Raw genomic sequence first — 12,894 nt, 5'->3', positions numbered from 1 at the left:
ATTATACAATATTCTATGATGTTTGCGAGACATGTATAAATTGTCATTCAAAGACTTTTAAGTCCTTAGGCAAGTCAAATGGCAATTCCCTTGTGAAACATCTGGTGTGCCGTTTGACGCCAAATCAAAATAAAAGATACTGAGGTTTGTGAGTTCAATGTCCAAATATAGGTCTTGCTTCTGTAAGTTCCTGGATGCGCTATATTTGACTGATTCCTGGTTCCTGACCCTTTGTTTTGCTTGTTCCTGAATATTGTGATTGCTGCTTGCCTCTGACTATTGCATGAGCAATTCTAATCAATATGTTCCTTCCCATTGCAATATCCAGCTGCCACGATTCCTAATATTGTTATCACCAATCAGTCTTCATTCTTGGCACTTTGATTGGTAGAATTGTGACCTGCAACTGTCATGTGACAACCGTTAAGGCATTTTCCTAACAAAAAAATATTATTTTTCTTTCGCTTTAAACCAGATGGTAGCAGGAAACACCTGTAGCAAGATCTATGCCAGTTAAAAAGATAGGCAATACAGTATATGTTACTGGTTAAAACTCTTTTGGCTAAATGGATATATTCCCATCAGCATGTTTATTGTGAAAATGTGCATCAGTCCGTATTTCCACAGAAAAAAATGACTTAGTAATAATTCTGCTTTCAAGTTGCTATGCATCATACAAGATAATTCTAGGTAAACTTTACACTTTAAGAGGCTAACTTGGATTTACATTCTGTTTAGGGTGATAATTCTTCTTATGGAACAAAAGGTGCCTGCCTTTTTCTTTCTCAGAGATCTAAAAATCTCTTTGCAACATAGGGTTGCCATTTGGCCAGTGTTTTTATTGGCCTTGTTGTAAAACGCATGTTTCAGAGAAGAAAAAATAAAAATATCGGAAGGTTTTTTAAAAAAAAAAAAGTTGTCTAACACTTTGCAACAGTATCACAAATTAACTACATGTAGGATTTTACTCATTGAGATATGTTTGGAGCTCCACCCCAGCACTAAAGCTCTGCCCTACATACAAGGTTGCTAATCTGAGAAAAATGTAGTGCAAGGTACAGCATACGTGACTCATGCCCTGTATTGCAGATATTAAAAACAAAACATTCTAGGTAGGGCCGTGGCGTAATATCTCGTGATGCTAACTGAAACTATCTACTGCCTGGCTGCTTATGCAGGAATCTGCACATTGCTATCATACATTATATTCAAGGCCTAGGCCTGTTAAACAATAACATTGTGTGAATTTAGATTGCAGCATTAAACAATATTGGTAAAAAGTTTGTAAGATTGCCTGTTTGCTAGGTTTGCCAGGCAAATATGGGGTAGTAGGGGTCTGCCTCCTCAAGTGGCAGATTGTACTTTTGCCATACTGTGTGTGAATGTAATCAGGACCTTAGATTGTAAGCCCCTACTAGTAAAAAGACTGCTACTGTATATAACCATTCTCATAATGTATTGTAAACGTTGTCCTCAAGCCAAGCCTCCAATTCCCACAATGCCTTCATGTCATTAATAGATATAAAAATGTGAAAAAACAGAATTATGCAAGGCATTGTAGGAACTGACATCTTGGCTGGAGAGTAGCTGATTTCTGATACATAGTTTCTGTTGTCTGGCAAGCTGTGAAGAGAATAGCAAAGAGAGACAGAGACTGCTTTCAATTGCAATTACATTTACAAATTACTATAACACCATTGAGCATTTTTAATAAACGTGGATTGGAAAGTTACTTAGATTTACATTTTCTTTCAAAATGCCAAAAATAAATGCTTTAATTATATGGGTGACTATCCCATGTGTTTATTAGAGCCATTTAATTACTCTGTTTTTACTTAAACATAAAAATGGTGTATAAGGCATTATATTAAAAAAATTTAAATTGTGTTCTGATTTGAAGGTGACAATTTTATCTTTATGAATAAAAATAATACAGCGTTACCGGTATTTAAATAAAACTATTACAGTTTTGATGTCTTGTCTGTAATATTTTAACAGTATTATATTACAGTTGTCAGATCACTTGTGGATTGTTACTAATAGTGTAAAGGAATGGGGCAACAATCATTTACAGTGATTTATCACACAGAAGGGGGTAATTAACAAAGACCCCAGAGAGAAGTGCTAGAGGATTAAAGGACACAAAATCTTGTCCCTTTTTGCTAATTTAATTAACACATATATCTGGGGCCTTGCTGTGCTCTGTACCTCTTTCCAGAATTAATGTAGTGCCAGTGGGCAACCTGCAGCCCTGTCCTTACAGTATGCTATAGGAGAGGCAACAAGGAAAGGACTACTTAGCACGTGTGTCTAAATGATATGCTTGATTTTTATAGTCACAAAATATCCTGGGTGTATGCATTCTGCTGCATATATATCTTGCATCAGAATGAATATATTTTGATAACTAAATCATTCTACATCTAAATACCAGTATTGCTTTATATATCTTATTTTGCAAACACAGCTGCCGTACTGCCTGATGTTTTCTTTGTTATTGTTCGGAACCCGCCCTCTTCTTTCTATAGACAAACATCCCCTTATGTCCTTTCACATAGTCTGCTCTGCAAAGGAGATCGAAGTCAATACCCATCCACTCAGACACGTTCAGATTTGTGAAACAGCAGCTATGGAAAATGACTGAGTGTTTTTCAATGGTTTTTGTATAAAATCGCTTAAATGTGCTTTATATGTTATATAATGTGTGCTATATAATATGTATTATATGCCCTTATGTTGTACAGTCGTCAGGTCGTACATATTAGTCTGAATCTAATATACTGTACTTCCATCTTATCATTCATATAAGAGAAAAAATAGGTATACTAAATACTAAATGTATTAAGGAAAATGATTAAGGAATTGTAAATAAAATACTATAATGTATATGTTGTTTATAATTTGCCATGTAAAAAGGTTGCAGTTGCACATAAGAAGGTTTTTTGGAGTTTTGGTGTCACAAATGTCCTGGTATGTGCCAGAGAGTATTATAGTTATAATATTATTTTATCAACTGTTGCCCCTAAATCACAGCACTTTCAGATCGTGGGAAACACTCACCAGACTCTGACAAGAGACATTACCATGCACTGCTTCCTGAAAAGACATGGCATTTAATCTCTCCTAGTTGCCATGTTTTCTAGATAAAAATGCCTGACACCCTATAGTTTTATATGTTTATCCTATTAATAATATTGCCATCAAGCATTCGTTTTACAGGCCAGGTGTGTGAACCCTAGTGACGTTAAGAAAGCTAAAGTCTGACTCCTGAAACAATATAGCAGGACCCAGCCTGGAAGCGAACTTGAGCTACATTGTTTGAAATGTCACAACCAGGAAATAGAAAGGGACAGATGATACTGCTTTTAAATCACTGAAAATGTTTAATTTGTGTATGGTGGAAAATTGCTAAGAATTAAAATGTCTTTCATTATGTAAAAATGTTGGGGGTGGGTTTTGCAGGCTAGCCATGATATAGTACATACAGAGTTACAGTTGGGCTGCAACATTTCAAAATGTATTCTCAGTAGGGCATTGTCGTATAAGGGAGACGGTATATTGTACAACCTACCAACCCATGGCTCTTCCAAAAACTGGCCCACCCTTATGGGCTTCAGCTCCTTCTGGGCAGTGTCGGACTGGCCCACCGGGATACCAGTAAAACTTCTAGTGGGCCCAGGTGTCAGTGGGCCTCTTGCTTCTAACCATTTAGCCTATTTCATGGTCATTCTCTATTTATTAATGGGAAAAATGCTTAACAATGGAAAAATAGTGTAAGTAGATATAAAAGACTAGGAGAATAAAGAGGCTGCGTGAGGAAAGGAGGAATAAGAGTTTGGGAAAAATTGGGCCCATGGTCTAAGGTTGTCTGGTGGGCCTAGGGTTGCCACCTGGCCGGTATTTTAACAGCCTGTCGGTAAAAATGATGGTTGATCCCAATGTTATTGATAGGGACTATAGATAAATATACAGGAAGGCCGGTATTTTTTTTCCAGAAAAGGTGGCAACCCTAGATTGGCCCCTGGCATCCCAGTCCGACACTGCTTCTGGGGGTCCAATATCCCCACTAAACAGTCCAGCAACTAATAGGCAGAGCAGTTACTGCCATAGAACTCACTAGGTTGTAGACTTCCCTCAGAGACAGACCTATAACCGTGGACTCATAAAACATAATATTTATATACGTCCACAGGCCCGGACTGGCAATCTGTGTGTTCTGGCAAATGCTGCTATAAGGTGCCATAGAAAGTCAGTATTTAGTGGGATGCTGGGGCTGTTTGGGCCTCTGTGTGGGCTGATTGGGCCTCTATGTACCTGAAATGCCAGGGCCTATTTTAATTCTCAGTCTGGACCTGTACGTCCAGGGGCGTAACTATAAAGGAAGCAGACTCTGCGGCTGCAGGGGGCCCAGGAGGTATAAGGGCCCCACGAAGCCCTAATTCATAAAGAAGTTATATAAATATAAGTAAAACAGGTCAACCTCTAGAAATTTTGGGGGCCTGAAAAATAATTTGCTGTGGGGCCCAGACGTAATATCTAATTAGGCCACTGCATACGTCAGTGTCACTCGGCACGATGAGAGAAATTCTAAGGCGACAATACCCTCACGACATTTTATTATTAAAACTGGAAGGTTTAAATTGAAATAACTGAGATACGGGGTAACGACTAGTGGTCATTTTCTTTATACAGGACGTCGCAACAAAACTGCAACTTTGTTCGTTGGTGACGCCATTGTTTTGCTTTCCACCCCTTGCACAATAACAAGGCTGGAGATGGAAACACGGGGGAGGGGAAAAGATCCGAGCAGAAGTCTGACTCCGCACTGCAACAGGCTCGCTTCGACATTCTCGCGTTTCCATTGGCAGTCCCGCGGACGCCCAACCTTGTCATTGGTGGCGCCGCTACGGGGAGGCGCTAGTGTTCCATTTTGTGAAGGATTTAGAAAGGTCGGGTTGTGAGTTGCGAGTTGGAAGCGAAGGGTGGAAGTGGGAAGGAAGATTCGCAAGTCTGACAGATTTTGGGTTATTTGCTTCGTCTGTTCCCTCTCTGCTACGTCTGCTGGGGAGAGCAGACATTTCTCGGATAGAAGTCTCGGTGAGTTTGGGGGGTTATTTTTGTTCTCTGGTGGCAGCTCCTCCCCTCCTGACGCCATGTTCTTTCTATCTCGGACCCGTTCCTTTGTTATCTTCCTGCCAAGTTTCACGAAGCTCTTAAACTTCTAAATGCAGCTACTCACGTCAGCCTCCATTGCGAGCTAAATATGGTTTCAGGGCGGGTGTCTGATATTTTTTTATCCGTGGCAAGGTACTTTAAAACGGGGGTTTTGAAACAATGGCTGCCATTGCGCAGCGTCCTGTCGGGCTGTTTTAGTTTGTAAAACTGTTTAGTTTAGCTTCTTCTGTAGCTGTGATATCTGTTTATTTGCAGCTCTGTTGTGAGTGGCTGATGCGATTATTATCAGGGGAGGAAGCTGCTGGGTAGTGACTTGAAACCCCCCTTTCTTTTGTTCTGCTTTGGTCTCGCCCGTCAAGCTGCTTATGTTTTTTTTTTTAATCGCTCTTGTTGTACAGCATGTATTTGTAACTTGTCTATACCATTATCATTGGAGATATAGGGGGTTCTTAGAGTTGTTGAGACTGGCTCATTAAAGAGGTGGTTCACCTTCAGATTAACTCTTAGTATATTCTAGAAGGGCGATTTCTAAGCAACTTTTCCATTGTTCTTCATTATTTGTTCTTTATATGTTTTAAATTATTTTCCTTCTAAATCTTTCCAGCTTTCACATGGGAGGAGAGGAGGTCACTGACACCCCCCCCCCCATCTAAAAACAAATGCTCTGTAAGGCTACAAATTTATTATTGTTGCTACTTTTACTCCTCTTTCTGTTCAGCCCCTCTCCTATTCATATTCAAATCGGTGCATGGTTGCTGGGGTAACTTGGACCCTAGCAGCCAGATTGCTGAATTTGCAAACTGGGGAGCTGTTGAATAAAAACACAAATATTAAAAATGAACACCCAACTGCAAATTGTCTAAAAATTTCGCTCTTCATCCTTAAAAGTTAACTCAAAGGAGCGGTTTCATTGCACAAAAGCATATGGCATGTGATTCTTGCATTTTAAATACTCCTGCCAAAGAGTTTTTGGGGGGGGCGGGTAGTTTTAGTTTGGACAACTTTAAGGGAAATTAGTGGGCACTATTTAGCTATAAACAGTATGGTGGTCATTGACATTACTTGTATTATATTATCAACCAATTTCCAGGTGTCGAATTCAAACCCTTGTTGGTCAAGTTTATCCCCCACACCCAAAAGCACTATTTGCATATTAACTTAAATAGGAAATAGTTAGTTTGGAAGTGGTTTAGTAAAGGCACACATTTATTTCAATAGGCTTATACGCTATACCCTTTAATTTCTGACTTTTCCTTATCTGGTGTCCATAACTTTGCTAAGGGCACTAATGTTAATATTTTGCTAAGCTCTCCAGTATTGCATTCAATTTGCGATCAGTAACAATGATTATTTTAATGTGGGCATGTCTTGGTTAGTAGATGTATACTTTTGAATTTCTGTGATTCATGGGTTATTGCAAATAACTTTATTTTTTCTTTCTTCGGCAGTTCAGAGGACTTCTTCTATTGTAATCCCCTGTTGCCTTGTGCCCAGGGGGATTTCGATGTTTGTTTTGGATCTTGATAGTCACATGCTTAAGAAAACTAGCAGATTAAAGAAGGCAACACAAAGAGAAGAGCGAGCCTTGTTAGTTCGGAGACCTGGAAAGGCAGAGGAGGTGTGTGAGGAATCCGTGGGAAGGTGAGCATTATTTCTAGTAATCCCGACGAAACAAACTTTTTTTGTTTGTATAAGTAACATATAATTCTAACTGAACAAACCTTCTGAGCAGTCACAATTGCCCTTGAAAGGGGATGGTGCTTTAGTTTGCCAATTATAAATAGGTAATCTGTTCCTTGTAAACAGTCTTTGTTAACTACACATCGATGTGGTTTCTGTATAGGAATGTAAGATAACCTGTATTGCCGGCCTAAATCAATAGGAACATTAGATGCATCAGTGCTTGCCATATTTACAGCCGAAGAAAAGGCAAGCCCTAACAGTGGTTGTAACTCGCCACTCCCCTTTAAAGGAACAGCAACAACAAAAAAGGAAAGTGTTTGTTTTAAAGTAATGAAAATATCATGTAATGTTGCCATGCACTGGTAAAACTGATCTGTTTTTGCTTCATAAACACTACTATATTTCAAATAAACAAGCTGCTGTGTAGCAATGGTGTAAATTGAAAAAAGACTATATGGCACAGGGTAAATAGTGGCTATCAGATAACACCATTATGTTCTACAGAGCTTATCTGCTATCTGTTGTGTAACCCGAGCCTTTTCTCTGTTGAATGGCTGCCCTCGTTGCTACACAGCAGCTTTTATATAAACAATAGTAGTGTTTCTGAAGTTAACACAGCAGTTTTACCAGTGCAGAGTAACACTGCATTTTTATTACTTTAAAACGATTTCATTTTTTGATACTGTTCCTTTAAGGATAAAGGAAATCTCTGGCTCTGGAACATTGTCAACACTTTTAGAGTCTTGTGTTCGTCTGTACTGACAGTCATATGTCTCCTGTCATCTTTCCTGTTGATGGGGAAATTCTTTATCAATGGAAAGGAATACAGCAGTCCTTTTTAAATGATTCAAACACATGGACAAGAGTTTTTTTTATCGAGTTTTGGTTGCTATTTAACTGCATGGTATGTAAGGTCTTGCTATGTCAATTTTTGTTTTAGGTGACAAAGTTGAAGATGGGTGGAGGTGAAAGATTTAACATTCCTGGTCAACATAGAAATAACCTTGGCAAACAGATCAACCGTCAGAAGTTGTTTGATCGTAACAATCAAAAGATGAACACGTCTCACACTAAGGACAGGGGCCGTGGTTGTGGGACATCTCTTGCGTGGCAGGCCATGCAGAATGGCATTAACAATAATGCTTTCTCTCCAAATCAAAACTGGAGCGCTGGGTTTCCAGCCTCCAAGAACCTCTTTACCGATGAAGACAACCAGAATTACGCTGGAGCCAAATTTAGCGAACCTCCATCACCGAGTGTTCTTCCCAAACCACCAAGCCACTGGGTGCTCCTATCCTGCAGTCCAGCGGAGAAAGAGCTCATGTCATTCCAGCTGAAAACCTTGCTAAAGGTGCAGGCTTGAGTTGGACCTATCAACACCATCAGTGATAAATGCCTATAGGACACTTACAGGGTTCTAGGTTGAAGAATGCTTAACAGTGTGTAATACATGAGATCTTACTTGACTATACCAGCATGAAATGGATCGTTTTTGTCTAAAATCCCTCAGGAGTTAAAATGAACTGAATGGTGGGTGAAGCTTCCGTGAAGAGACTCCCGCATACAAAGCACTTTTTCCACAGCATAGCTGGTGCTTGATGCACTGAATTTCCAACTTGCACCCAAATTAATGGTATACAACACTTTGCACATGAAGTAAGCAGTTGGACAGCTTCATGAGTTGGCTTTGGATGCTTTCCTTGTTAGCTTAGAATGCTGTCTGCTCTTGTATATCTTTAATTTGCAGCATGTGCTGCGGTAGCTCTTAGTTATGTCATCATTTTTATTAAGTTAATGGAGTCTCCATTTTAACCAGTGTTTCTTTTAGTCTGCTTAGCCCTGGCTGTATTGGTCCATCAAGTTGGAACCTTGCAGTACTGGGTTTGTAATATATATTCTTCCTTACCTTAAGGCAGTGGGTTCAAGTAACCCCCAATGTGGCACATCTTTTGGTTAGACTCTTTAATCCATTATAGATATAGAAATGTTAGTTGTACCACCTTGATGTAGTGCCAGGAGTATCCTTCACCTGTACAACTAAGTCTTGCTTCCCTGCAGTGCTGTTCTTCAGTTTGGGAAAGTGTGCCTTAAGGTTTTAAGGGGAATTATGAAAGAAAAGGTTCTTACCACCCATGCCATATCTAAACAATTATGATTAATTTTAAGTTTTGCACAGTTTTTATGATCTGTTGTCCCTCCCCCCCCAGTTCTTGTATTTCTTCTGCAGGCTGAACAGAACTAATAGTAGGCAAGAGTTTTTGAATATATATAAATGGGACACCACCTGGGACAAAGCAAGCAGCATTCGCTTGAAAAACGATCTATACAAAATTAACACTGAACTCTTCCTGCAATATGTTCTCCCAGCAGAGTAAATACAAGTGAAGCAAGGAGATCCTCTGCACTGAAAATCCAGTTTACAAAGCGTGCAATCCACTACTGCTTGTAGGGATGGCTGAGCATATATATGATAAAATGTCCAAAATGTATAATATCACGATTTTGCATAAGAATGGGAAACTGTTTTTTTTTTTTTTTTTTTAATTCGATAGTACCCCTTTAAAACACAAATTTATGCACAGACTGATCCTAACCTCTGAGGTATAGTGAATAAGATTATTTTAGAACTAGTAATGTTAATTGTGCCAATGAGAGTATATTTGCACTGTAAGACTGCCAAATTTGTTAGTTTCTCATCCAAAAAGTAGACTGCACAAAGTATACCATAACTTAGTGTTCACATCAGTCCAGAATAATGTCACTTGGAGACCAAGCTGGCTGCATATATGTCTTGTTTACTATGGTGCGTGGACTTGGCTGCATTTTGCAGTCACTTGGGCTCATTTAACACTGGGCAAACTTGTACCTGGATGGTGGCCCTTGGCTTTCAATCACAATTTTGCTTTCACTGTTCTCTCTGCAACTGGGGGAGAAAATAAGCTTATCACTGATTGGTTGCTATGAGTTACTGTCTAGGCAGAACTTTGCCCGGTGTTGGCAGATAAGCCCCAGTGTGTCTTGCCTCATAGGAAATAAAGCATGTTTATGGCCAGCACCAGATCTTAGCATAGTCATAGCCCTGTTTTACACAACCCTTGATCTTTTAAAGCTCTTACTGTGAATTATGCTTCAGGGTAAGGGGAGTCCCTTGTAGGCTTTTTATATGGTTAGTTGCAAAATGAGCACCCTTCAACTTGGCACCCTGTGGTGTCTTCAGACTATAATACTCCGCATAGAACAACTAGGAGCCATGTATATAACTGTAAAAGTTGTAGAATATGTAAATGAATGCAGGAAATCCTGCCAAAGATAAAGTATTTTTTAGTACAAACTTCTGAATGGTCACGCAAAAGCTGTGACTTTGAAAAACGAATTATTTTCTTTAAGGAAAACACGTGTGCTTGTAAGTAGCCTTTGCACAAAGTGCCAGTGTTTATATGTTCACATTCTTGTGTTAAGAATTGTAAACTGGTTCTGTTGTGGGATTGCAAATGAAGCATTTAATGGTTTTTTACAAAAGAGAAAAAAAAACTTTTTTTAAAAAAAAACAAAATTATAATCTTGCTGCTCAGACCTTTTTAATTGGTATCCAGACACATTGTGTATGTATAAATGGATGTATTTTTGATATTTGTCAGGGGTCCTGCTGTGGACACACTGATTTGTAATGTGACTGTGCTGTAAAGTACTTAATGTGACAGTTGTTGGGGCATTCGTTCCATGTGTTTAGAACGTGAGCCATATTGACTGTTATGTGAAAGAGATTGTTTCCATCTGTAATTGTGGAGGATTTCCTTTTCCCAAAGTTGCCTGAGACCAATCTGAGCACCACCTCCTTCTGCAACGGCCTTACCTCTCTCTCAAACCAACTGGATTTCTCTCTTCAAGACTGCACATTCCTCTGTTTGTTTGCACACTTTAATAACAATATTGCCACAAGAGTAAGAATTGCACATAAATATATATTATATGAGTGTATAGTGTATTGAAAATGTGTGCCCACAAATATTTTGCAGAAAACCTCACTGCTTTTTAACACTTAAGGGTTTATGTAATAAAAGGCACTAAGTTTGCCCAGGAGCAGTAACCCATAGCAACCAATCAGCAGGTAGGATTTTACTGGTCACCTGTTTAAACGCAAACATCTTATTGGTTGTTATGGGTTACTGCTCCTGGGCAAACTTAGGGCCTTTTATTACATATGGGGGTTTGACTTTTAGTTCAGACTTTACCATTAGGTGAAACTGTAGTATTGACTCGTAACTATACAACCCATTTAGAAGCTGCACCCTGTGTTTTGACAAAGAACGTTATGACAAGTATTTAGGCTGAGGCAGCTATTTGGAAAAGGCCGGTGTCATTCTACTCTTCTCCCTCCTTTCTCTAAAGCTGCTGACTGTCTCGACAATGTTAACTCTCCTCCACGTTTTGGTGGCAAGCATTTCTGGAATACTGCAGTGCTGTATTCTGTTTTTTTAAATGTTTTTTTTTTCCTTTTTAAATATACTCTGGGGAGTTAACTTGGATCACAATGTGATTTCTTTTTTTTTCTTTTTTTTTTGTGCAAAAATCATCTATTTATACATAGAGAATGCGTCCGCAGCACTTCAGGGTTAACCATATATAAAATGGGTTAACTACATTGGAACTGTTTTCCGACACAATTGGCCAATTTAAAAATCTAAAATAATTTGAATCCCTGGTTCTGGAAGTCACTGAAATGAATATTGATGAGTTATCCCAAACAATTGGCAAACAAAATTTATGTATGAAATGTATTTTATGGCATTTTTAAAATTTGAGGAAGAAAATTACAACAAATAAATATCCTTTCCCCTTCCCCCAAATTATGTGTTTGTTTTTTTTGGTTCATTAGTTGTTCATATTATTCTAATATTCTATACTTTCTAGGTCAGTATACCAGAGATAGTTGAACTGCATAGCATGCATACAAAGCAATATGAACTTGTTTACTCCTATATAGAAACAGGTATAGTTACCAGCTTGCACACCCTGGCTCTCCAAATCGTATATTGCCCGGTGCCTGGCCAAGAAGGCTTCAGAAACCCACAAACTTCAGAGTAAATAATTCCCTCCCGGCACACAGGTCTTAGTTGCAAGCAGGGACAACCCTTGCTGTATTTTATTTGCGTGATGCAACGTTTGGGTGATCCCCTTTGTCATGCTTGACAAAGAGGATCACCCTGAAACGTTGCATCACGCAAATAAAATACAGCAAGGGTTGTCCCTGCTTGCAACTAAGACCTGTGTGCTGGGGGAATTATTTACTCCGATATCGGTCACACACATGGGCTGGAACATTACAGTGGAGGCTCACAGATTGTTAGCTACTATATGCAGCTTATATATAACTTATTTACTTGTGTATATTTGGGTGGGGAGCAGATGTTCCTATTAGAAAGTAGAGCTGGGAAAGATCTAAATCTAGACTTCTAGGGGGTTATCAACAGTCGAGTGTTGAATTTTTATTCCTTAAATAACTCAACTCGAATGGTAACTTATTTTAAGAAAAAACTTGCATGGGGAAAAACCCTATTCCGAAAACTCAATCTCTGTGGAAGACAAAACAAAAATGACATGTGCCAAGGATTTTATCTATCCAGTAAGTTCAGAATTAAGGGATGGCTGTCTCTCATACTCCATTATAAAAAAAAAAAAAATTTTTAAAAGTGATTCCCTGTAAAAATAAAACTACCTTGTACTTTATCCCAACTACAATATAATTTAATGCTTATTGGAAGCCAAACTAGCCTATTGTTTTTTTTTTGTACATTTAAGGCACAGATCTTAATTACGGACAGATCCCTTATCCGGAAAACCCCATTTCCTGAGAATTTGGGATAATGGGTCCCATACCTGTAGTAGTAGATACCATTACCAGTCCAATGCTAACGCTCAATTGCTGCGTATATAAGGCCAGTCCCAAGGACCAAAAATTTTTTGGAATACAGCCCCCAGTCCAAAAGGGCCAAAATATTATACTCCAAAAATCTTAAGTTCAGTATAAAAAAATCA

General features: G+C 38.8%; 1 protein-coding gene across 1 annotated transcript; it reads left to right on the top strand.

Moving 5' to 3' along the window:
* The first annotated feature begins 4,991 nt into the window (after window positions 1-4,991).
* On the top strand, window positions 4,992-10,406 carry pnrc2.L (proline rich nuclear receptor coactivator 2 L homeolog). The gene is given in 3 exon segments (NM_001094117.1): window positions 4,992-5,097; window positions 6,624-6,816; window positions 7,799-10,406. A coding segment is annotated over 1 exon segment (408 nt). The 5' UTR covers window positions 4,992-5,097; window positions 6,624-6,816; window positions 7,799-7,813; the 3' UTR covers window positions 8,222-10,406.
* The last annotated feature ends 2,488 nt before the right edge of the window (window positions 10,407-12,894 follow it).

This window comes from Xenopus laevis, chromosome 2L (assembly GCF_017654675.1).
Source record: "Xenopus laevis strain J_2021 chromosome 2L, Xenopus_laevis_v10.1, whole genome shotgun sequence".
Taxonomy (NCBI): domain Eukaryota; kingdom Metazoa; phylum Chordata; class Amphibia; order Anura; family Pipidae; genus Xenopus; species Xenopus laevis.
This window is presented reverse-complemented; position numbering and strand designations above follow the sequence as displayed.